This window comes from Lissotriton vulgaris, chromosome 11 (genome assembly GCF_964263255.1).
Source record: "Lissotriton vulgaris chromosome 11, aLisVul1.2, whole genome shotgun sequence".
Classification (NCBI taxonomy): domain Eukaryota; kingdom Metazoa; phylum Chordata; class Amphibia; order Caudata; family Salamandridae; genus Lissotriton; species Lissotriton vulgaris.
The window spans coordinates 877,194,179-877,221,498 of NC_141699.1; the positions used below are offsets into that span (position 1 = coordinate 877,194,179).

General features: G+C 45.3%; 1 protein-coding gene across 1 annotated transcript in view; it reads left to right on the top strand.

The window, feature by feature from the left end:
* SNED1 (sushi, nidogen and EGF like domains 1) overlaps positions 1-27,320 on the top strand; it is a 2,960,801-nt gene that overhangs the window by 2,428,195 nt on the left and 505,286 nt on the right. Inside the window, exon 23 of the mRNA XM_086944023.1 lies at positions 20,740-20,852. Within this exon, the coding sequence (XP_086800149.1) occupies positions 20,740-20,852 (113 nt within the window). The remainder of the gene's footprint in view (positions 1-20,739; positions 20,853-27,320) is intronic.

A 27,320-nucleotide genomic window follows, 5' to 3' on the forward strand; every position in this document is an offset into this window, starting at 1 on the left:
CAGAATGCGGCTGCATGCCAATTTTGCTCTACCTGCAGGATACTGGCGTCACTATACCCCCACACTAGCACTCCATACTTCACAATTGGAATACATTTCCTTTTGTAAACTTCCAATAATGGAGCAATAGGCTTTTTAGGTCTCGCCTACGCAGCACGCCTGCACTGCATAGGAAAAAGACCTTTAGCAATCGATTCCCTTTTTCTGCCTAAAACGTGCACGCTTTGCATTGCTTTGTATGACAACCCGTGCACGTTTGGCAATTTCCTTGCCGGAGCGAGCTTTGAAACCATATGTTTGTAATTACCAGATGGTTCCTGCTCGCTCCCACAAGGGAAACAGGCGCAGGACCCCCCCTCCTCTCTCCCCTCCCCTGCTGCCTAATCCTCTGCTCGTCTTTTTTTTTCACTTTTAGCGCGAGGCGCGCAAGCTTGTTATCAACTCGCCAGTGTTGTTTTGGCATTGGGTCTGAAAGCTTACTGGCAGTTCTGGCTGCGCAGTAACATTTGGGGAAATCTGGTATATGCTGGTCCTTCTGAAATGAAAGGATGGGTATGTGCACTCCTTATTTTTTCTCCTAAATTAAAATGTGTTTCTAAAGTCTACATTTTATTGCGTGCTACGCTTGCCTATGCCTGCCTGGCATGTACTATAACTTGTACAGTAAATGGGATCTATGAGGTGTATACCAAGCCATTCTCAAATGTATTATATGTGCTGTAGTGGACCCGACAAACGCAATCATAGAAAATTGTAAGAAATAATCTAAACTGCAAATAAAGTTTCTAATAGACTTCTGACATGCTTACAATATTATATTATTGTCACATTGAAATAAAACACAAGGGTTACCTTTGAAATGTTCTATATTAAACTCTAGTAATATGCAATATACTTTACTTTCCTTCTGGTATAAAGATTATAATCAATATAGGAGGTGTTATATCTAAACAATGAATCCCTTTAGTCGGGACAGGTCTCCTGGATACATAAAGGGACCAGATGTTTTTGGGCCTGTTGCGGGGCTGTAGTAAGTTGCTGTAATTTTCTGTTTAAGTGCAACAGTAAAGCATATCCCTGGACGACTGCTCTACTGTAGGGGTCGGCCCGCGAAGCCAGCGCTGTGCAATGTTCCTTCTCTCCAGAAGGAGGGCCATATCGACTAGTCGTCTATACGTCTTAGGGAGCGGCTTGGAATAACCCAGTATCGCCACAGGAGGGTCAGGTGTCAGTGCCATATCTGTGACCCGGTGGATCTCTGTAAAAATCTTCCCCCAAAAGCTGGCACCGCCCGGGCAAACTGAAGCCAAGCGAAAGAAATCTGCAACCAATTATCCACATCTTTCACACCTCGAGTCCTCCCCTAGACCGTAGCGATACAGTCGCTCCGGGGTGTAATAAACACTATTAAGGAATTAAAAATGGACTAATCGGTGTCGGCCATTCAACAAGATACGTTTGGTGCTAGTGCAGCAGTAGAGCCATTTCTCGTCCGTCAGCTGTCTGTAAGTCCCTTTGCCACGCTAGGCGTGGTTTAGTTTACTCTCGGTCTCTCGAGGACACTATCGCCTGATATATGCTGGAAACTAACTTCGCGGGTGATTTCGCCGTAATGATTGCTGTCAGTGCTGGCACCTCTGGAGGTTCCTCCATATCTTCTCCCAAGAGTTCCTTAAGCGCATGCCTGAGTCTGTGAAATTGGAATCGAGCTAATGGCGATCTCGCCTCTACCTCCACCACTATGTCAACCCAGGAGCAAACAGTGCCATCTGCAAAGAGATCCCCTATGGTGTGTAGGTTGAGTTCTCTCAGTGCCTTCTGGAGCCCCTTGTCAGCACACGGCGCGAGCCTGTGGCACCAGTCTAGGCGAGCCAGAGGAAAGTATGATATGTTACCAGCTTGCGCATCCAATATATGATGCCAGGCATGCGTGACTGAATTCAGGGAATCCAATATTCTGATGCGCCTATCTCGGGGCAAGGACAGCAAGGCTGGAAGAGGTTTGGGATCCGCCACTATGGTCTCGATCCGAATGTGAGGAATATCAGTGGGGACGTGTATCCAATAATAAGCATGGGATGATTGCGCCGTCCTGTAATAGAGCTCAAAATCAGGGGCACCAAGCCCCCCCATCTTGTATGGCAGTGTCAATATATTCCAGGCCACTCAGGGCTGTTTGCCCGCCCAGGCCAGTTTAACCATCACTGAGCCGCTGTAAGAATATTTTGGATAAGACCATAGGAATGTTTATAAAGAGGAAAAGGAGCCGAGGCAAGACAATCATTTTCATTAATGAAACCCTGCCCAACAGAGACAGTGGGAGATTGATCCATAGCTCTACGTCCTCCTCCAGCTTGGAGAAAGCCACTCTATAGTTTTCCCTGAGAACCACGTCCAAGTCAGTATGAAGTCGTATGCCTAGATATCATACCGTCTCAGTGGTCCACACTAAGGGATAATCTGGCTCAAACTGAACCGTAGCTGGGGTGAGAGGGAACATGATGGACTTGCTCCAGTTAACCTTGATGCCGGAAAGGCAACCAAAGAGAACCACCTCCCGTAGGACCGGCGACAGGTTGATCTCCGGCTCTCTGACGTACAGCAACGTGTCATTCGATTAGGTGGAAACAATTAGACGGTAGTTCGGGAATCTTATGCCTCTCTGCTCGTGGTATTCACGCAGAGCGCAAGCCAGCGGTTCCGCCGTTAGGGCGTACAGTAGGGGAGACAGGGGGCAGTCCTGTCTTGTGCCTCTCTTGATTGATATGGGATCAGGAAGCCGATCCGTACACGAGCTGTGGGAAGGAGTAAAGCGTCGCAAGGAGCTGTAAAAAGAACGTCCCTACTCCCATCGGGCTGAGAACCTGCCTCATGAAGGGCCATTCGACAGAATCAAAGGCCTTTTCCATATCTAAGAACACTGCAACTGCTGGGTCCTCCGGAGGGGTGTGCTGGAAGGTCGCCAACACCGTGCGGCGATTATAGGTTAAATTCCGGCTAGAGACAAAGCCCGCCTGTTCCGGGGCCACCAGGGTGTTGATCAGTGGACTCAGCCGATTGGCCAGTATTTTCGCAAAAATCCTTGTATCCACATTCATGAGGGACAAAGGTCTGTATGAAGCACACTCCTCCGGGGGTTTCCCCGGCTTGAGTATGGCAACTAGAATTGCTTCCTGCATAGTGGGAAGCATCGTCCATGAGGTACAAATATCATCGAATAGCGTGGGTAAGTGAGGCAATAGGAGGTCCTGGAACGCTTTATAGAAAGCAACAGTGAGGCCATCACTCCCTGCCGCGCTCCCCGCCCTCAACCGGGATAGTGCCCAAGTCAGTTCTTCCCTCTCCATGGGACGCATCAGGAATTTGTGGTGAACGTCTGTTGACCACGGGAGCTTAATGTAAGTCAAGTAGTCTAGAATGCGCTCATCTGAGGCACTGCCCCGCAAAGAATATAGCTCAGCATAATACTTATGGAATCGCCTGCCACTTGTGCTTCTGTGAGGAGAGGCTCACCTGGTGGTGGTGCAATGTCTGGGATCATAGTTCTATCTCTACGCCGTTTCAAAGTCCGTGCGAGGACTGTCCTCGGTCTTTCGCTCTCACCATAGGCACAAGCGGTGGCATATTACCCAAGATGTTTCAATTCCGCGTCTCCCTCATTGTGATAATCCCCGAGCGTCTGCGTAAGTTCCCGTGCTATGTCATCACTCTGGTGTGCCACGTGCGCCGACTCAAGGTCCTTCAGCTTGTGTTCTAAAGCCGCCAACCTATCTCGGATCGATTTGAGGACCCCCGCGTGCTTAGAGATAGTTATCCCTCTAACACACACCTTGAAGGTCTCCCAGACTGTTTGAAAGGAGTCTACCGAACCTATGTACAGATCAAAGAAAGATTCAATGGACGCAGCGAGTTCCTCCTTGAACACAGGATCAAGGAGGGAATAGGGCGGGAAGCGCCACAGAAACGGGGGAATCCGACTCTTAGGTGAAGCAAGTGTCAACAATATAGGCAAATGATCAGAGTAGGTACGGGAGAGAATCGTGCACACTTGTATGTGTACGGCAAGTAAGATTTATAATCTGGGATTTTCATAGATTGACCTTGAAGCCAGAGATTACTCCAATCGAAGTTCTTCAAGTAATGCGGGCAGTGAGGGCAATTGACTGGTAATGATCGAATGACATCATCAGCATAACGGCTAACAAGATGTCCGTCTCTGCCAAAAGGGATTCCCAAAATGTGCAGATTAACCGTCAGTCCTTGCGCCATGGGTCCATATAGAGAGTGAAAAGAAGAGGGGACAACCCTGACATGGTCCTCATGAAATAGGGAATGTGGAGGATGGGGCGCCATTGACCCAAAATAGAAGCTTGAGGGGCACTGTATGTGCAGTGAAACCATGTGGTAAATATGTCGCCAAAGCCAAATTTCCGGAGAGTTGCAAAGACATATAGGCAGTGGACTCGGTCAAATGCTTTTTTAGCATCGATGAAAAGGAAGAGAGCTTCTGACTGTGACTGGTGGATATTGTCTATAAGGTGCAAGAGGTGTTTGGTGCTGTCACTGCGTTGCCTTGTTGGAATAAATCTGGCTTGGTCTGGATCTACCAAACCCAGAATGAGTGGATTCAAGCGTTGTGCTAGGATACCGGTAAAGGTTCTGGCATCTATGTTAAGAAGATAGATGGGTGTAGATGATCCACAGTTTACGGGGTCCTTGCTTGGTTTGGGAATAACAGAGATGGATGCCTTCAACACAGAGTCAGTCAGGGAGTGAGAAACAACAAATGAAATGTTCAGCCACACCAGGAAGGCTGCACGCTCCTGGCAGAAGGTTTTATAAAATTGGGCAGAAAAGCTGCCAGGGCCTGGTGATTTTGAGCTCTTTAGGCGAGCGATAGCCAAAATTACTTCATCTAATCGTGTGGGTTAATCGAGCAAGGCTGTGTCCACTGTCTGTAGCGGAGTCAAGGCTACGCCAGGGAAATACTGGGAGAAATCTCCCGCAGTGCTGTCAGCGAAGGAGTACAGAGAACCATAGAACGCCTTAAAGACTGAGACGATCTCCGCATTGGTATAGACCTCGGTATATCGGTCAGTATGTATCTTCGTCCCAGAGCCAGAGTAGACTTTGTCCAGAGGCGATGAGCTAACATGCGCCCACAGTGATTACTACTAAGATAAAATGTATGTTTCAGGCGCAGGAGGGCCACCCTGTCAAGATCCAAGTGCTTTAGGAGAAGTCTTGTTTTCTTTAGCTCCCTCCAAATTCTAGGGATGTCTGTGTGCTTATGTATAGTCTCAAGCTCCGCAACCAACTTTTCTAAGATAGAGACTAGTGAAGTGAGAGAGAGCATATAAGAGAATAAGGAGAGACAAAAGAGCGGAAGAAGAAATGAGAGTAGAATGTGACTTAGATGTGAAAGAGGGGAGAAACTTGAGCACATTTCACCAATTTCTTTTGGTCTCTTCTTCCCCAGAAGTCTGACTGGGGAAGTTCAGTGGCCGATGGCATTGCTAGTTGTGAATGTTGCAGGTACAATTAAACATTTTGGATAACAGCACATATGTATTTTTATTTATTTACACACTAAATACAGTGCAGTGGTAAGGGTAGTGGCTGTTTCACATATAACATGGTTACGTGGTAGCTTTTTTTTCTCGAATTGTACAAGGTGGTATAGTCAATTTTGGATCTGTGTTTCACATGTGACATCAAGCTTTAACCTTGCACATATTTTTGTGAGTTTGGTCTTTTATTAAGATCATAAATAAAAATAAGCATTGACAAGTCATTTTTTTGGGCTTCTCTAAAGTTAATTTTTATTAAAAGGATCACAAAAACATACCAGAGGAAGATCATGACATTGGCAGTATCCATAGCACAAAGAATAGGTACTGGGTATGTGGCAGCAGAAGTAGGAGCTGCGCAGATACTGTCAATCAGTCAGTCAGTCAAAAATACTTTATTCGGTTAGTATTAAAACCATAAAAGCATACAAAACATTACATACAATTGAATTATAAAAGCCATAAATGACATTAAAAATATACAAGCGTTAGGTACATTCAGTACAGATGACTGTTGTAATTACCTAAAATGTAAGTTGGTATATTCCGTTCCCCCCTCTGTTCTGCCCCAGTTGGGATGACCCTTTGTGCTGTCAACATTCCAAGACGCACTCCCGATGAGCACCTGACTGGCAGGCTATGGATGTCGTTCTGTTTTCAATACTTGAATAAAGTGTTTAACCTACAGTGGTGTGTGGTCACTTTCTACACTGGCGACGAGGATGGGAGGAGGCCAACGGCGACATCCCCTCCTTGTGTTGCCCAGGACCAGTGAAGTGCCGGAGTTGAAAAGAGTAAAGGAAAATAAAAGAAAATTCTGCGCTGAGTGAGTAACCTGAACTTTTGCGAGTAATGAGTGGAGCAAAAGAGTTGTCTAGGAACTGAAAGAGGAAAAAGGAGTAAGGAAAACATAAGGGAGTGACCCTGTATTTGGTGAAGGAAGAAGAAGAAGAAGAGAGCACGGTGTGAGGAGAACCGGCCAGTGTAACCTCCTGTGAGGCTCAGGCGGGAGGAAAAAGTGAAGTGCGGTGAGGTTCTCGCATCGCGAATGGAAAAAGCACATTTTCAAGTGACTGAAATCGTATGGCAGTAAGAGCGGATATCGGAGGAAATTGGAAGACAGTCATGGAAATGGAATGAAATGAACGTAACTGGCACCAGAAAAGAAAAAATCCTTGGCAGTGTGCTGGAGCTGCCAGAGGGGAGAGCTGAGTGGAAGCTCTGAGGGAAAATAAATAAAGGAAATAGCAATTGAGAGCAGCAGTGCCCCTGAAGGGACGGAGAGAGGTGAGGCAGCTGTGAAGTTGAGCGGTGAACGAAGGAAAGAGGCAGCTTGTCGTGTAGGGGGCAGAGAGGCCATCTGTGAGGAAGTTTAGTCAGCGCATAGTGACAGACAGTGACGGAAGGGAAAGACGTACCTGAAAGGTGACGGCGCGGAAGGAGCAAGTCAACGATCGTTCAGGAGACGCCTGCGTAGCTGTAGACTGGGTGTGGAGGAAGAAGCTTCAGGGTGCGATTCGGAGTGGAGCACTCTTGATCGTGAGGAGCAGCGACGAAGGGGCTCTGAGGTAAGGAGTGAATCACGCAGTGAGGAAGTCGTTTTCCAAGCAGCGGCAGCATCGACGAAGGAAAGCTGACTTTGGACAGTAACGGCAGATTCTACAGAAGCAGCAAGTAGGGAGCAAGTTCGAGGAAGAAAGCAGACTTTAGGAAAGGAATCGCTGATTCAACACTAAGAGACTGTGGGAGAATGGAGTATAACATTCAAAGCGGTGTTGGGTATTTTTGTGCTACAGAAGGAAATTGTGAGGAAATTGTCTAAGCCTTAGAGGTAAAAGGATAAGGCAGTTGAAGTGCAACAGTATATAAATGCAGAAAAAAGGATATGTGGTACAAGAAATAAACGGGGAGTGTATATGAGTAGGGAATGTGTAAGTGAATAAGTAAGTTATCCCATAGGTGGAAATTTGAGTGACAGAGGTGGTAGGTGAGAAGATTTTAGGTAGAGTACACCTAACATCTCGCGTAGGAGTAATTGTGCAGTGGTGAAATGTGATATAATATAGTGCAGAAGTGAAACATAGCCAGTTAAAAGGGAGTGAAGGAAGGCAAAGGACAGTGTGGAGTAACTTTGTGAAATGTAAGTGGGCTAGCACCCTATCTGGGAAAAGAACAAGGGAAGTTAGCAGAATAGTAGGTAAACTAGTGCAGAGTGACTTAGCACACCTAGGGATATAGGTATTAAGTGGTACACCTGTGCATTAGCAGTACGTTCTGGAAGAGAGAGTTCCATCTCTGTAAGTCATCAGAAGCATGGCGGCCAACCGCCACCCTTCCTAACAGATGAGGGGGAACCAGTGCTGCCATGGAAGCATTGGAGGAAGGGTTTTGAATCCTATGTGGTTGCTATAGGTGCAAGTGGGTTTTCAGCTATAAGAAGGAAGAATATACTCCTAATAAATCTAGGAACTGAGGGAAGGAAAGTCTTTGACAGCCTACCTGATTTGGAAGGAGGGGAAGGAGAAGGAGTGGATGTGGATATCTATGAACAAATTTTAAAGAAACTAGAATTGCAATACGCTGACAAGATAAATGTAGTGTTAGAAAGACACAAGTTTTATGGAAGAGTACAAGGGAAAAATGAGAAGGTAGGGAACTATATAGCATGCTTGACAAACACATGTGAATTTAATGATTTTACAGAGTCACTCATAAAAGATCAGTTGGTGAGGTGCACCAACAATAAGAAAATTCAGGAGAAGCTGTTAGTAGGTAATCCAGATTTGAGAAACGCCATAGATATAGCCAAGAGTGTGGAACACATAGCTGAATGTGTGAAAGAAAGGAATATAAATGAGGGGAGCAAGGTAAATGAAATTGGTGACAGTAAGGAGAATTACAGAGAAGTGTACGCTGTAAAGAATATAAAGGGAAAAGAATTAGATAAGGAACATATTGAAGAGAGATACAGGGAGGAAAACAGACTTAAATGTTTTAGATGCGGCCGTACAAGACATTTAGCGAACAGTATCAGATGCTTGGCAAGAACAGCTACTTGCAGGAATTGTAACAGGAAAGGGCATTTTGAAAGAGCATGCAAAGATAATCCAAAAAAAAAATCTGTGAATCTAGTAAGCAATAGTGATGTATGTGAAGGAGGGTATGTGTTATGCATAAACAGCAAAGTTGCAGACTCTGTCAAGATGGTAGAATTACCAAAATGCATGATTGATCTAAATGGCGATGCGATAGAAGTGTATACAGATTCTTGTTCGCAGTTTACTTTCATCAATGTTATGACATACAAGGAGAAATCAGAGAAAAGAGGTATAAAGTTGGTAAAACCAGATGCATGCCCGATTGGTTACAACAATGAAAGAATACTGTTAGAAGGAATGTTCACAGGAAGAATATCTTTCAAGGGAAGAAGTACGTTGGGAAAAGTCTATGTGGCAACGGACGGTTTAAACCTATTGGGATGGGCTCAACAAAAAGACTTATGGATGATATTAGACACTACAGCGGAAGAGCCAGTTATGACAGTAGGTAGAAGGGTGAGTGGTGAAGAGGTGGTAGAAGAGCAAAAAAGTATTTGCAAGGAGAAATTATTTGTGGGGAGGAAAACCACAAAAGTAGATCAAAAAAAGTATGTAAGGCAGGAGGGGATAGAACCTGCAGAGATCTCTAAAGGAGTTGCGCCCATAGTAATAAAAACGGAAGGGAGCACTAACAAAAAGGGACTAGGCTGTGAGGAAAGCAAGTGTAAGTTAATGAATGTTCCTTCTCTGGGCCAGTTAGACACAGCAAGGGACACAGGAATAACTATGGATATAAACACTAAGGGAATAGGGGTCACCCTTAGCCAAGGTGTAGAAGAGGAAGAAGAGAAAATTCTTGATCTAGGAGAGCAGGAGAGGGAATTTAGGGAGAACAGAAACAAACTAATCTTCCAAGGAAAGAATGTGTACAGAGAGAGGAAAATAGTACCACAGGAGATCATGAGAGGAGGTATTGTGACGGTGACCTATGGTGGTCATTTAGGTTGCAATTTAATGGTAAACAAAGTCAGAGTACACTACGGGTGGCCAACAGTGGAAACCATGGTAGGGAGTTACTTCGGACAGTGCAGGAGTTGTTTCAGTAGTAATAAGACTTCAGTGAGCAGGGAAGACTGCATATCGGCAGTTGAGGTACCAACCACCCTAAGGGAGAAATCAGCAGTGGGACCCCGGGAAGCAAAGGAAGGGGAGGCAGAAGCACAAAATCCCTGTTTGACTACCACTCAAGCGGAGTGGAAATAAAGATTGTAGAAAATGTGACTGTTAGCTCAGTAATTGTGTGTTGTCCAGAAATGTTAAGGAAGGAAGGAGCCTCTAAACATTGGTGTTGGGAAATGAGGTCCAGATTTTTCTACCTCAGATGAGTGAGGAACTAAATAGTTTGGTTACATCTCATCAAAGTACAACATTGTGACGTCCTAGAGGGAATGTAATGTTCAAGAGAGACATCCGATGATCCAAGAGATTATACAATTGTATAGCAAGAGTAGGGCTAATGTGAGAAAAGCTCTTGAGGAAATGATTTGGTCGTACCTAATCATGCCATTCGGCGTGACAAGGTCATCTCCATGTGAATCAGAAAAAGGAAAAGAACCAGGCACTAATATGGGTCCATTAAGGCTTAAGGGGAAGGAGGAGGAGATGGAGGACAACGGACAGAAGCAGGAAGAACAGGAAATATCAGGATTGGTATTCTAGATGTACTCACATCCAAAGTGTACTGGAAAGGGACATGTAAGGGGGCAGACAAGGTAAAGCCCTAGTTCCTCAGATCAGTCCACTCGGGATGTTCTAAGTTTTCTGGGAGACTGAAATTCTACATCTCGTGCAGATACCCTGGTTGCTGTTCCGCTATGGGGTAGGAGATGTGTTGTAATTACCTAAAATGTAAGTTGGTACATTCCGTTCCCCCCTCTGTTCTGCCCCGGTTGGGCTGACCCTTTGTGCTGTCAACATTCCAAGACGCACTCCTGATGAGTACCTGACTGGCAGGCTATGGATGTCGCTCTGTTTTCAATACTTGAATAAAGTGTTTAACCTACAGTGGTGTGTGGTCACTTTCTACAATGATCAATTCATTTTGGATAATTTCTTAAAAAACTCATTTCAGAATTGGAGCATCCTTAAATTTAGTTAATTCAAGCTAGTTCATAAGAATGAATTATACATAACCTATTTTTCCTCTTTAGTCTGACCGCTGCGGTGAGAAAGCTAGCTATATTGAAAGTCTCCCACACATTCGATAATAGCTGTAGATAAAGGAGGGCTGGCTTGACTTGCAACAAGCCTTTGTTTTTTTTAAATTGGGAGAATGAAACGCTTCCGAATTTGAAGAAAATGCTCACAAAAAAAGATAAAGTGCTTTGTGTCCTGAACAGAAAAATCGTCACAGGAACATACCCCCAAATCTTCCTCCCTTTTCCAACCCGGTGATTCCGCGAGGAGGAAATGAAGTTGATTCAGCCTGAATCGAACCAGTAGAAAAAGGTGATTAGGGTTTGTGACGACATTTAAGTATGGTTCAATTGCACAAGATGTTTTTAACAATTGGTGAGCTCTTACAGTCGGCTTAACCAACTCCCTTTCTTCTCTAGCCATGGCAGCCATTGACAAATATGAATCCTTTACTCATTTTATATCCCCTTTCACCAGATTTTCAGGCAAGTTATATATCTCAGGTCGACCCAATTTCACTGTCAGTTTATAGACATAACTCAGCCAGGGGATACGATCCCCATAATCAAGAGCTAGAATATCTCTTAGGATTTTCTGGTTCAGCTCTAATTCAGAGTTCAGCCAGGTGGAAATCCATTTTAAAAGAGGTGCAATGGCTATTAAATCCTCCACAAAACCAGCTCCACACTCCTGATGGACAATGAAGCCAGATGTAGATTGTGGGACAGATAAGATGTTTCTAAAAAACATATTCTCAACTACTTAAATTGCCTTCACATTCCTAATACCCCAGATGTCTGCACCATACATTGCGAGGGAGATGCATTTTGCTCCATATATTTTTAGAAGGGCTTGCATTGGTCTGGCCCCCAATTTACCTGTAAAGCCAAGGACAGCTGATGTCGATCTGGCCAGGACATTTCTTTTTGCTTGTATTTGTTGTGTCCATGTACCTTGGTCATCAAATATAATACCTAAATACGGAAAGGTGGTGACCCTAGACAACACATTCCTCTCGCAGTGAAAAGTTTTAATCCCTTTCACTTTGTAACCAGTTATTATAATATGGGATTTAGAAAAATTGACACTGAGGTCTAAAGATTTCATAAAGGCAGCAAAGGAATTTACAAGAAGTTGCAACCCTACCGCCGTTCGTGCTAAAAGGGTGCATCGTCCGTGTAGAGAAGTGCCGGAATCAGGCATTTCCCTACACGCGGGATGTCCTTACACGCTTCACATAAAACTGAGTCCAGATTGTTAATGTAAAGGGTGAAGAGTAAAGAGGCCAAAATGCACCCCTGCCTAACACCATTGGCAATACGTATTCCTCCAGTGCAATTGCCCTTTTGCTCATATCTCACGGTGGCAGATAAATCCCTATGCAGATCAGCAAGGAAGTGCACAATATTTTTGTCAACACCTAGTTTGAGAAGCATAACCCATAGTTTGGACCTATTCACTCGGTCAAAGGCAGAAGAAAGGTCCATGAACGCCAGATAGAGCGTACTCTTCTTGGCGACTGTATACTTCCCAATTAAAAGGTGTAAATTGAGGCATTGATTAGTTGTGTCCCTGCCTTTCCTAAATCCAAATTGCAGATCTGAGAGGGTTTTCGTTTTGGCTAGCCATCCTGTGAGTTTACTAAGTACCATCCTTCCAAGCACCTTAACTGCAGAATCAATGAGAGAAATGGCTCGATAACAACTAGGATCCCCTCAATTTCCCTTTTTGAAGATAGGTACTACTACAGACTCAGACCACGTGCTAGGTAATCCCGATTTACAGGCCTTATTAAAAACATTATACAAAATTTTGGACCACGTCTTAACATCAGATTTAAAAAGATCGGCTGGAACGCCGTTATTGCTCGTCATCTGGTTTATGGCCTCTAATACTTCTAGCTTTGTAAATGACAAAATGTACGCCTCGATCTTGAATGTGGTATTAGCACGGCATTGGGTATCTTCGCCTTCATACACTGACTAGCAGCCCGTCCCAACGTTGTCCGAGTATACACACGCCCACAACGGAGTCCTGTGAACGCTTGTTTTGCAGGATTTCCGCGTCCCCCTTTTTGCTGAATGCCTGTTGAATGCTGCGCCGATTGCTGTATGGCCACGCCCCCACATGCCCACAACGGAGCCCTGTAAACGCTTGTTTTACCTGATTTCCGCCCCCAGATTTCCACCCCCAGTAGAATGCACACGCTTGTTTTACCTGATTTCCGCCCCCAGCACAACGCACACGGCCACAAGGAAGTACTAACACGTAGCGTTGGCCACGCCCCCACATGCCCACAACGGATCCCTGCAAACGCTTGTTTTACCTGATTTCCGCCCCCAGCTTTTACCTGATTTCCGCCCCCAGATTTTCGCCCCCAGCACAACGCACACAGCCACAAGGAAGTATTAACACGTAGCGTTGGACACGCCCCCACATGCCCACAACGGATCCCTGCAAAGGCTTGTTTTGCCTGATTTCCGCGATTTCCGTCCCCAGCACAACGCATTCGGCCACAAGGAAGTACTAACACGTCGCGAATGCAGCGCCCATCGCTGTATGGCCATGCCCCCACCACAGCGCACACGCCCCCAGCACAACGTCCCGAGCAGAAGGCCCACGCCCACATAGGACTACTTTGCCCCTAAGGTTCTTTTACCCTTCGAATGTATATGGTGGCCAGCTGTATAGCCTATGTCCATCTGCTGCAACTGTCCTTTCCAATGCTGTATTGGGTGTTGTGATTGGTGCTGTAGATCCTGATATTACCCGCCTCAAAGGTTTGGGCTCTCTCTTTATTATATTAGTATAGAGTATAGATTTAATATGATTACACCAGGCCTGCTCCTGGATACCACAGTCAAGGTGGTTATTTGGGGAGTCTTGGTAAAAGGGTTTATTGACTACTTCCCAAAATTTGGCGCTGTTTTTAATAACGTCAATAGATAATAACTCATTCCAAGCATCATTTCTGATCTTTTTCCGGTTTGTTAGTGCCACTTTGTAAGTTTTCCTTAATGCTGCTATAATGGACTTATCCAGTGGATTTAATTTCAAAGCAGCCAGCAGCTTCCGATGGGCTACTGAGCAATTGTGGTCAAACCATTTCTCCCCTGCTGTATCCTGCTCCCTACATGGCCGTCTGAAATCTGAGGCAATCTGGGCACAAATTTTACTGTAAGCCACAAGAACATCCTTATCCCCAGCACTTTCATTCATACAAATAGACATCTCACAACCTGCCTTAATCAGTAGATTGGCATGGAAATCCTGTGGCACCACCAGGCACCATTTAATTCTGCTGGCTTGGTCTGTAGGGCGTATATCTAATTTACCCACCGTTCTATTAGTTTTCTCAGGTTTCTTAACATCATCCACCAAAGTCAAAATGACTAGATTATGGTCACTTAAACGTGGACCAGATTGCAGTGTAGCCACTAACCCTGGTGATCAGCGCTGCACTGATAAAAATATAATCAATGTTTGAACGCATACCGTCGCCCTTAAAAGTTGGAACAGTTGTGTCACCTTTAGATGTGTTTGGATAAATGAGACCATTTTCTGCCACCAATTCCTCCAAATAAACTCCCTGCATTGAATGTTCAAAGTGAGTTTCTTCTTGATCTACTGGGCTAAGGCTATCCCAAACATAACAATTTTTATTACAATGTACATTAAAATCACCTAAAACAATAACCGAATAAGAATTAATATTTTTCATATTATATAGTTCAAGAAAATGATGCAGACTGACCAGGTGTTCATTTGTAGAAACTCTATCAAAAGAGTTATAAAAATTCACAATGAGGAGAGTTCGAGCATTGGTGAGTACAATATGTACTGCCAAACAATAGGGTGAGCCTGTTTCCAGTTTGGTGTGAGTGCCTGCCATTTTCAAGGAAATCAGGGTCAACAACCCACCCTTCGCCCTCCCCATAGCGGAGGCTATCGCTGGTGTCGAATAAGTGGTATAGCTATCCAAACAAAACAGATCATTGGTATCCCATGTTTCCTGTAACCCAATGATGTCAGACTCACTTAGGAAATCCCTCCACCTAACATCATCAGACTTATTCTTTAGCCCCACAATATTCCAACTAAGTATCTTCGTACCCTAATAGATTTCAGTGAGTGTTACCCTATCCCTAATAGAAGGTCCTGGTGCTAGGGTTTCCCTAATGTGAATCGACCTGCTGGGTGTAATGGTCTTGGTTGATGCTGATGAGCCCAGTCAATCTATCTCCTCCAGACTTGTGAATGTTTCAAATCTGTTATGGGTAGGTACAGTATACTCGTGATTTCCCTGGGCTTGTATTTTGTCCATTCGTTCAACCCTTTCTCTTACCATTGGTGGTGTATTACGATAGAAAACCCCTAGAGGTAGAATACTGATGCCATCCCCACTTAAGTGCCTAGTTCCAGCCCTATCTAAAATCAATTTTACAATCCGTGGAGACCCAAAATTCAATATCACGCAGTCACCTCTACTGGTTTGACCTAATTCCCTATCCAGGCAATCCTACGGGTCATTTTAAACTCTTTAAATAAACGGCTACCCAGCCCTGTTGAAATATTTAAATGGTGAAGAGCCTTATTCCTAAAGGAGACCCAATGTTCCTCCACTCCGGTTTTCAAAGGGGGTACATTTGACAAAATAACAGTGTATGGGTCAGCCTCAGGAGGTAAATTGAACCGGTCGGCTCTACTTTGACAATAAGGTTCTCCCTGGTCCAACCCTTTATTTGGGTCCCCACTTGAATCATTCCTTCGCCTCTCATTAACTTGTAAAACACGCTTATTACCTGTGATTACTGGGGGAGCTTGAGCAACAATAGTGCAGCCTGCGCCAGCCACGGTTGAAGGCTGGTTAGACACAAGAAGCTAATTCCCCAGTCAAGGCAGTGGGCCCACTAGTCTTTTCAATAGATGGATTTAGTTGGGGATAGGAAGCTGATTCTCTATTTTATTCAATCTGGAATCTATGTCACAAAGTTTAGAGGAGATAGGTTTAAGCAATTCCAGTAATTTTATTTCGAATTTTGCTACAATTCGATCTTCCAGGTCGCACGACACCTGCCTAGAACAGACCTGTGTGCTGATACTTGTTTGGCTGGGTGTACTTGGGAATACAACCTCGTGCACACAGCCTTTCTTACCCCGGGTACTCCCTCTAGTTTTTGGCACCTTGCTGACCTGATGTGAAGTAGCTGGCATGCCACCCGCTTTCCTTTTTTTAGCTATATCGGTGACAGTACCCTCCCCTTCTTTTGCATGAGTTAATCGTTGCTGGCGGGTCAGAATTTTGAAGGGGGAGTGGCGGGTAGGGGCGGAGACCCCGGCTATGTTGGATGGATCATCTAATGATCCAGCCGGTGATAAAGTTGCCGGTTGCTGTATCAATTCGACATGGACATCCGATAATTCTACTATTTCTGCTGTTTCTGGTACCAACAGGGGGCCAGTTAAGGAAGCCCAGCGGAGGCACGACGATAATCTAGCGAAAGTCTCCTTTGGGTCACCTCTATCTCATGATTAAGTACCGATTCTGCCCGTATAAGGAAAGCATCAAGAGTTCCTACCACCCCTGATCCCCCTGTCCCCTTGCAACTGCCCTTACTCCTGATGTACGCAATTGTTAACAAAAAAAAGAAGTACAATGCCACTTAAAGTTCAGAATCACTAACCCTAGTCTTTGGGGACACGGAAATATAGATGAAAAGAGGGTGGCCCAGCCCTGCCTCCTCCTGGCTACGATGGGCGCGGACTAGCCCGACCTTGGCCCAGGCTCCGCCCAGACAGCGCCCGGCCACGCCTGCGCGTGTCCAGCGCAGCGGTAGCCCTCGCCCCCTCTTATGCGCCTCCTGGCGCCAACAGCGGGTTCCCGGCGTCACCGCTGCAAAAGTTGCTGGGGAGTGTAGTCCCCTGTTGTCGGCGGGAAAATGGCGGCTCCCAACAGCGTCTGGCTCCCAGCAGTGTCCGGTGGTCAGGCGGGTCCCCCAGGGGGCAACAAATCGGTGAGTCAAGGGTGGCAGGTACAACGGGCAGATGCTGTCAAACCCAGGAGGTACAACAAGGACAGCTATTGTGAAAGCTTCCCTGCAGAACAGGTAGAAAAGGAGCATCCGTGGAAATGTGTCTCTCCTTCACAGAACAGGTACAGATAGGACAGCAGCAGTGCAAACTTCTTTATAGGGCAGGGCCAACTTATATGACAGCACTGTACGCCTCCCTCTCTTACATAACATATATGTCATGGTCAGCAGCAATGTGAGCTTCACAACATACAGGCCCCTACAGTGCAAGTTGTCTTTCATTGCAGGAGAGGTACTCCTTGTCAGTAACAAACATTTTGCTTGCAGTAGGTAACATCAGTGCAAGCTCAACATCCATTTAGAACGGACACAACATGACTGCTGTAGTGTAAACGTTTATCCCTGACAGAACATGTACAGCACAGGATGCAGATTACACAGTCTTTGGAGCGGGTTCTAAATCCTTAATAATGTGTATTTTGGTGGTAGTGTAAATGCTGCTGCCATTCCCACCTCAATAGCATTCTGACAGTACATGTGTAGTCACACTTGTTTACTGAAGATGCTGTTAGAGATACTTCCGACATATCCTGAAACTTCCGAAGCTCACATTGAGTCTTGCTGTTGCCACAAGTCCTACTGTTGCCATGTCCTTGAGCCTTGCTGCAGTTACTGAGTCTTGCCTTCAGTGCCTGCAGATCTTAATCCTGCCATACCCTGTAACTTGTGCCCTTGTCACTGCTGTCAGTTCCTGCTGCATTCGCTTTGAGCACAGCTGTCAATGTATATTACTCATGCCAGTGCCTTGCTTCTTCAGAGCATCATGTCATTTTCTGATGATTCAGCTGTCAGTCGCTCTGGTACTACATTTCCTGTCTCGATTGCAGCAGGCAAACCCAAAATTCAGTGGATCGACGTGTGAACCATTAAAGCCTTTGAGAGTAGGTCACTTCAAGGGTACAGGAGGGGGCATTTCCTTCAGCAGCCTCAGGCTCTGATCATGGTTGCCTCAGCAGACAAAGGGTCTAAGCATTCCCCTAGACTGCTAGCTATTCTTTCCATCTTCCTGCGAGAGTTCATCTGCATATGTCCAGGTGGAGGAACATGAGCACCTTACTGGCTGGTGGTGCAGGTGATGCCAACCAGCTGGAGCTACAGTATCCAAGTTATAGTGGCATGCTCACACCTTTCCACATACATGGCTTTGTGCCCTGGTCTCTATCTGGTATCCTCATATCTCTCATTGTACACTTGCATTAGTGTGTCTTGTGCTGTTGATGCTCACCATAACAAAATGTCATCTAATTTTTTACTCAGCTTCGCTTCCTTCATAAGCATGGCCGACAACAGTGTTTACCATCATTCATTTCTGGTGCAGCATGCACACATTTACATTTTGGCATCTTTAGTCAACCCTCTTCTATTCGGGGAAAAAGAAATTATGACTGAGTGCAAATTTGCCATTGGCACGTACCTGTAATTTTGTGAAAGATATTTAACCAGCAGCTCTCAAACAGAAACTGGCTTTATAGTTATAATTTGCCATTTTGGTGGTTTCCTGTCAAAGCATTTCATAACTGTTTCAAGAAAGGATTGTATTGCCAAAGACTGAAAAAAGATTAATCAACCCTTTGTAAATTGTTTTAAGTAATAGAGAATACCCCAGTAAAAAAAGGTACTCAGCATCTGGACCATTTTCTCTGTTCCACCCTGATAGGCACAATGGGGATGTATCACTATTAATAAATCATTACATTGCTCAGAACTTCGTAAATATTTATGCTATATGTCACATTATACTTTAATGCAAAAACAACAGTTGATTGACAGAATGCAGAACAATGTCATACATTCACCCCAGTACAGAGATCTGGGCCTAAATCCATCGTTTTTTTGCCCACCATTCCAGTTTGAACCCAGCCATATGCAAATCAGTCTTGACCCTGTGCGTCATGGGAACAGTCCAGCCCGAACTGCCAAGCCAGGTCCTCCCTGGACTGGAAACAAGCATCCTAGGACCGGATAAAACTCAGATCAGTTGACTGGGGGTGAGTGCTTGCAATGTTCAACACTGCGTCCATCATCCCCTTTGGTTTTGCTTTGTTCGCCCTAAGTTGGCAGGGTGTGCCCAGACGTGGGTCCCTTGGTCACTTAAAAAAAAACAAACAGGGAATGAACCCTGGGTGGGTAGCACCGTGCCTAAAGCAGTTGCCAAAGTAAATAAAAATCCTTTTCAGTCAATTTGTATGTTTACAACAATAAAACATGAAAGTTATTTTCCAAAAATGTATTGCTAGTACAATATATATATACACTTAGTTACATGAATAGATATTCTGAGCATAGGTAATATGCTGATTTGTGTGGATCCCGTCTCCACTTCTTTATACACATTTTTCAAAAACAGTTCACAATAAACAAAAATGTATTGTGAACTCTTGCTATGGGCCTCTAGCCCGTGTTCTCAACGTTATTGTTTTTAAACAGGTCCCAAGGAACCCTGCAACAAGTTATTATTGCTGCATGTATTAGATCACGCGGCCGGCCCAACAAGGGTTGTAGGCGACATGCTGTGTCTCAATTAGCCTTTCAATGCCTTTTTTCATTGTTGGAATTGCTTGAAAACCATCGTGGCTGGCCCTAGATGGGTTGTAGGCTTAACGCTGTGTACACTTGGACCTTTTATCTCATTCTTGTTTTAGAAAATAAAACAGACTTCAAACAAAAACTGAAACTTTAATGAGAGACAACGTAATCAAGGTGCGAAACCTGCATAATAACTACATACTGCAATAATTTGCATTCGGTCTACTCACTAGACATCATGGGGAACACAGCATAATGCCTATAGGGAAATATCCAAATAATATAAGTGTTCACATGGATTGGTGAATGTGAACTTTGGGTGTATTTCAACTGTTAACTTTTTGCAAAATATATTTTATCACATCAGCTAAGAAAGAAGACGTGAGACCTGGTTTTGAATCCAGTTTGGCACTTGACCTAAAACTGTGCAGTTTTGGGCCAATTACTTCATTCCTGATGATGCCTTAATTGTGTGTCACTGTCTGTTATTCGGGGATTTAAGCCCTCACTTGATGTATGGAATCTTGCTTCAGCTTCCACCACTCCCCATTATATACAATATTCTCTTGGTCCCCCGATAAGTCTGTTCTGTAACAATATAAACATATGTTTTTACATTGTGAATTTATCCCTTTTACTTTGCTCTGTGAATGCTTCATCCGTTTGACACCGTATTTTGTGACATTCCGATAGAATTCCCATATAATTTTCTTTATCCTAGTAAACGTGTCACACTTTTACTAGGTTTCATGTAAGTCTATTTCTTGATGTCTTTGGGAGCACTTTCTTTTGTGTTTATTGGGAGATCCTCATGCATATATTCTTGTTCCATGAAAGTATTTGTTTATTATGTGTCTTTAGTTGCTTTTGGTAAGAGAATATACGTTGCCAATAAGGCTTTCATGCTTTCATTTCTGTATGTCAGACATGCACTAGACTTACTTGGTACCAGCCATCTTGCTGACATCCGAAGCTTGCTGGTGTGATGAATACTCTAGAAGCTCCAGCAGTGCTTATTGTCTGAATGGAAATTATTGACATAGCCAATAAAGCTGGCTGTATTGTGCTGAAGCATGAAAAATACAGACATGCACAAACGCGGTTTGCATTTGTTAGCTCATAAAACCCAGACATATTGGTGCTCCCGTACTGGTTCTGAGGATGTTTCTACGTGCGGCGGTAGCCGCACCACAGCATCTTGAAGTACTTCCCCCGCCACCCGAAGTTCGGGTCAAGTTGTGCCCCTGCTTGGACATACAAGCCACCAGCCTCTGAACATCTTAATGCCTCATTTTAATTTTCAACTGTCTCTTCCAGGAATTTGCGTCCAGGAGAGAAATATACCCTGCACGCAGTGACCCAGAGTGGACTTGAGCCTTCGGATAATCCCGCGGAAAGCCTTCCCAGCTCCCCTTTACACGTGTGGACCCGTGAGTATGATGCTTTTACAATCAGCCACAATATATGACTGTACTTTAGATGCTGTCTTTACCGTTTTAACAATATTTTGGGATTTGCACAAATGTTGTTAGCTATGAGCTAGTGTGAAATGTAACGCAGAGCCCTGCAAGATCAGTGGAACCTGGGTTGACAGTTTGATTATCTGAGGATTGACCAAAAACGACCCACTTAATCTAATTTCTAAGGATGTATGATGTTACCACGCGTACTTTTAGCACGCATACCATTACCACGGATTTTTTACAACGCAGGTCATTTTACAACGGATACCTTTACAACGCAAAACACTACAACGCAGATACTATTACAACGCATACCATTACAACGTAAGTATAGGTAAGTATATAATATTAATATATAATGTAAATAATTATTTTTGTATTATTTAATTTAATTATTTATTATTTAATTATTAATTAATTTTATTAATAACATTAATTTTAATTTTATTATTTGTAAAATATATTAAAAATACCCCTGTACCCCAAAACCCAAATCCAGCCCTAAAACCTAAAAATACCCCTGTACCCCAAAACCCAAACCCAGCCCTAAAACCTAAAAATACCCCTGTACCCCAAAACCCAATCCCAGCCCTAAAACCTAAAAATACCCCTGTACCCCAAAACCCAAACCCAGCCCTAAAACCTAAAAATACCCCTGTACCCCAAAACCCAAACCCAGCCCTAAAACCTAAAAATACCCCTGTACCCCAAAACCCAAACCCAGCCCTGAAACCTAAACATACCCCTGTACCCCAAAACCCAAACCCAGCCCTAAAACCTAAAAATACCCCTGTACCCCAAAACCCAAACCCAGCCCTAAAACCTAAAAATACCCCTGTACCACAAAACCCAAACCCAGCCCTAAAACCTAAAAATACCCATGTACCCCAAAACCCAAACCCAGCCCTAAAACCTAAAAATACCCCTGTACCCCAAAACCCAAACCCAGCCCTAAAACCTAAAAATACCCCTGTACCTCAAAACGCAAACCCAGCCATAAAACCTAAAAATACCCCTGTACCCCAAAACCCAAACCCAGCCCTAAAACCTAAAAATACCCCTGTACCCCAAAACCCAAACTCAACACTAAACTCTAAAAATACCCCTGTACCCCATAACAAAATACCACTAATAAATGTTTTTAAAAAAAGATAAACTTACCTATATTATACTTACGTTGTAATGGTATGCGTTGTAATAGTATCTGCGTTGTAGTGTATTGCGTTGTAAAGGTTTCCGTTGTAAAATGACCTGCGTTGTAAAAAATCCGTGGTAATGGTATGCGTTGTAAAAAATCAGTGGTAACAGTTACATACCAATTTCTAACTATTCTCTTAACTTTGTGTCTCTTTTAATTGGTCCTGTTGCATTTTTCCAAAGGAGCCAACACTTTGCAATAACATTTCTTTGTACAGCATCGACTAATAACCATATAATCACGGTGTGTGGAAGAAAAACTTTAGGCCCTCTGTCAGTTCACTCTCCCTAGGATCGGTTTACTTTGTCAAACAAGCTGTGCCACCTTCTTCATTGATCCGTCACTGCTCCAATCCCTTCTTGCCGAGTCTTACCCCTTAAACACTCACCCCTGTAAAATGTATTCTTCATCTCTCAGTTGATGCACCATACTTTTGTGTGAGGAACCCTTCTCAGTTCCCCCCACCTTGAGATCTATTGTATATTTCTGTCTTTTTGGCCTGACTTAACCTCACAGGTTTCTGCATGATGCAATACTAGCAATTTTTTTTAACTAAAGCTAGAGTGGGCTTCGGCTGTATACCAAAGGAGTATTATCTTTTCACCCCACATAGCCTACGTTGTATATCATTCCAGCTTCATGAGGGATAATTTTACATCTAGAAATTTCACTAAATTAATCCACTGTTAGTTGCTTTCAAATATTTATCTCTCACACTAATTCTATACAGCAGTGCTTCCCAAACTTCTTATGACCACAACCCCCTTTTTAGTAAAACACTTTCGTTACTCACTTATCTTTTTTTTTTTTTTAAACTTTATTGTGCAATGCAAATATCATTACAAGTATGGGCCTACAACCACAGGGGCCGGCCGCTAGAGCATAAAAGCAGTCGTAAAACATCACAGAGCAGCAACGGATCCCTTAGAGGTCCGGCAAAATACAGGATGCAATTCTCAGCAACGCAGGATGGAATCAGGATATAGTTTTTTTTGCTTTTTAGAAAAGACCGAAAAGAAAAAACAGATAAACAAATCTCAAGGCGGAAAGCATTATGGACAAAGTCGAGCTCCGACGGGGGGGACCTTCAATACCGGATAAATAATCAGGAAGGCAATAGAGATGACCAGGGGGGGGAGTCAGTGGGGAAGTCAGATAATCAGGAGAAGAAGTAAATTCTTCTAGGAATGTCAGGATCAGGGGGACAGAGAAATGTCCGGATTGTCCTCAAACGGGGGTGTACAGATGTTCCCTCGGTAGGCGTTCCATTGACCCCAGATTTTATTCCACGCCCCAGGCTTGCCCCTAGCCAAATACACAGTCTGCTCTCTGAACATATACCAGTCCATATTCTCCTTGAATACTGACACGGTGGGGGGCCGCTGGGAACCCCACAGCTGCGCAATATCCCTCTTTGCGATCATGTTCCCAAGGGCCGCCCACCGGGCCTGAGCGACGTTGTAATCATTCGGCTCCCACACATTCAGCAAGCATCTCCGTGCCTCAGGCAGCAGAGCGACCCCGGTGACACATTCCATTACCGCATGCACACGATTCCAATACTCCGCCACCTCAAGGCATTCCCAAATGATATGGAGAAAGGTAGCACTCAATCCACACCCGCGTTTGCATAACCCATCCGAGGAAAAGCCCATAGCAACCAAACGAGGACCAGTAACATACACCTGATAAAGAATTTTTAGTTGGACGAGACGGAGACGGGCGGGAATGGCAACCTCTTTCGGGGAAGACAGTGCTGACTGCCAGTCTTCGTCATCCAACTCCAATCCGTCTCCGGTCCAGGCCTCCCTGAGACGAACAAAGAGCTCTGCCTGATTGTTGATTAATTTCTTATAAATCAATGAGATCGTACTATCGGGTGGATGACCATCGAGTATACGGTCCTCGAGTGGGGAGGACTCGGGAACATTAGCATCGGCAGTGAAGACCGACGTCAAGGCATGGCGGACCTGCGCATACTTGAAAAACTCTCTATCACTCAACTCATACTTACCCTAAAGCACCGCAAAGGTCTTGACCACGCCTTTCACCCAAAGGTCACCCACTCTGCTTATACCGATCATATCCCATTTCTCAAAACCTTTCGTTGTCCAGAGGCATCCCAGTCTTTCGGACGCATACAGAGGGGTCGCTCGCGTCAATCGATCTATCCATCCCATGGCCGCATTTGTATCCTTCCACACACGCACCGCAATTTTAGTGGGTCCCGTTAGATCCCTTCCCGCTGTCCGAGAGTAGAGCGCCCTATTGTAATTACCGCCGGGCAAATGATGTTTATCCATCTCAAAAGCCGGATTTGGACTGGGTGCATACATTGCATGGTTGATTGCGGACAACTCGAAGGCCCAATATTACCTCCTGATATCCGGGAGCGCCATGCCCCCGTCATACCAGGGGAGAGTTAGCTTTGCAAGAGCAATACGTGCGCGGCCGTCCCAAACGAGCCTACTCTGTAAACCTTCCACCTCCCAAAAGTAGCTTGCTGGAATGACGTCGAACGAATTCTGGAGTGTGTATAAAAACCGGGGCAGAGACATCATTTTAAAGAGTGCCGCGTGGCCGAGCGGCGACAACGGCAATCTACGCCACCGAACCACGTCCAGTTTCAATCTTTGGAGAGGAGGAAGGAGATTGTGCTCATAGCGGGCAGTTGGGTCTAGCGATATAAAGATCCCCAAATATTTGAAGCCGGATTGAGAGATCTGAATGGGAAATCTACTGGGTAATGGGGGAAGGCCGCCCGAGATAACGTATACACAAGATTTAGACCAATTTATGATCAAACCAGAGTTTTTGCCGAACGAGGTGAGAACGTCAAACAGGACGTTAAGGGATTTACGAGGGGAGGTAAGGGACAAAAGGATATCGTCGGCATACAACGAGACTCGGTCCTCAAAATCGGGGGCCCACTGAATGCCCTTTATCGATGGCTCCCATCGGAGCCAAGCTGCAAGAGGTTCTAGGGCAAGAGCAAAGAGCAGGGGGCACAGCGGGCACCCCTGCCTAGTACCCCTCCCGAGAGTGAAGGACTGGGACACTCTACCGTTGACCACCACCTAAGCCAGCGGTTCCGTATATAGAAGTTTCACCCACCCGACAAATTCGGAACCAAAACCAAATTTCGCGAGGGGGGCCCAGAGATAGGGCCATTCTATCGTATCAAAGGCCATTGTGGCGTCCAAGGAAGCCAAGATGGCCGGCTCTGGAAGAGACCCTGCCCTAGCGAGAACACCATGTAGGCGCCGCAAATTGAGAGCAGTGTTCCGGTGTGGAATAACACCGGATTGATCCGGATGGACCAGGTCACAAATCACTGTAAGCAGACGATTAGCGAGGATTCAACAAGGAGATAGGCCTGTATGATGAGCAGCGATCCCGGGGCTTGCTCCCCCTGGGAATGACTACGATCGTTGCCAAACGCTGGTCACAAGGGAGGGTGCTAAGATCACGTGACTCCATAAACATATCGCGAAGATATGGCGTGACTTTATCCGGGCGCAGTTTGTACAGCTCAATAGACAAGCCATTCGGGCCCATAGCCTTGCCCGAATGGAGAGAACGAATTGCGGTCTCAATCTCGTCCACAGACAACGGAGCCTCCATACACTCTCGATCCTCCTCAGAAAGGCAGGGCAGCGCAATGTCCCGCAGCAATGAGTGGGAGTCATCCTCATCTCTATCGGATACCGGGGAGTACACCGCACGGAAATAATCTGCAAAACACTCCACAAGCTCACTCGAGTCAGTCACACTCTCACCATATAAAGTCTGAATCACAGGGACCACACGATTCGCTCTTTCCTTCTTGTCAAGCCTCGCTCTTTCCTTCTTGTCAAGCCACGCAATCAATTTACCCGCCTTATCCCCAACATCATACAGTCTACCCTGCTGCTCCCTGTACATTGTCTTGGCAGCATCCGTGACAAGGGTTTTATAGTCAAACTGCTTCAGACCAAGGGTGTGGAGTCTATCCTGGGTAACGCCGGATTCTAGGTCAGCCTCCAATTCCAATATTTCTGCTTCAAGACTCACCACCTCCTGATTCCTAGCTTTCTTGGTGTCAGCTATTAAAGATAGGGCCTGTCCACGGATAACAGTTTTAAGGGCTTCCCACAGGCACACAGAGGACGAAACGGACCCCTCGTTCTCCAGAAAATAATGGTCTAGGGTCTTTATCAGACTATTACGGGTCTTGGGATTTCGCAGGTACCAAGGATTGATAGGGGCGATCTGCCCCGCAGCGTTCACCCCAGTGTCCATGCAGAGCCACAATGGAGAATGATCCGAAATGCCCCGGGCCAGGTGTCTGATCTCCCTAACGGAGGAAGACTGGGCAGCGGGCATAAGGATGTAATCAAGTCTGGAGAGACTCCCATGAGCCCCAGAGTGAAAGGTGTACTGACTCTGTGTCGGATGCAGTAACCTCCAGCAGTCCACCAGACCAAAGGTGTCCAAGAACCCACTGAGCCATGACTGTGAATTAGGAAGATCCCTGGGGGGGTGGCGATCCATATTGCCAGAAAGCACAGAATTGAAATCCCCGCCCATAAAGAGAATGCTATCAGGGAGCTCCAGCATCACACGGCCAACATCTGAGAAGGTAGAGGTCTGGAGACCCGGGGATACGTATACAGTGAGCAATGAAATAGTCTTACCCTCCCACCTACCAGTGAGGGCAGCATAACGCCCTCTGTCATCGAGGATTACGTCATCAATCTCTAGAGGGAGAGAAGACCGAACCAGAATACCCACCCTTCTAGAACCAGTGGTGAACCCGGAGTGTGCGACAAGGCGATAACCCCACCTATTCATAGCATGACACATATTTCCCACCAAATGCGTCTCCTGCAAAAGTACCACATCAGGAGACAAGCAACCCAGATACTGCAGTACAACACCCCGTTTTATGCGATCACCCAATCCATTGACATTCCAAGATATTAACCTCAACCCACTACCCCCCATCCCCACAAGTGATGCATGAGTCGCCCCACAAAGAGCAGGACACTTGAAGCATAGAAGAAACCAATACGTCGCCTAGAGAAAGAAAAACACATCCACAAACACCCCATCCCACCCCCCAACCAACACCCGTTACAACTTCCCCCTCCCTACACCCCTGCAGTAGACCAAAAAGCCACCCCAACATGCAGTGTGCCGGTCGCCCTAACAATCCCACTCTACAAAAAGACCCTGGAGGAGGAAAGAGGCCGGCC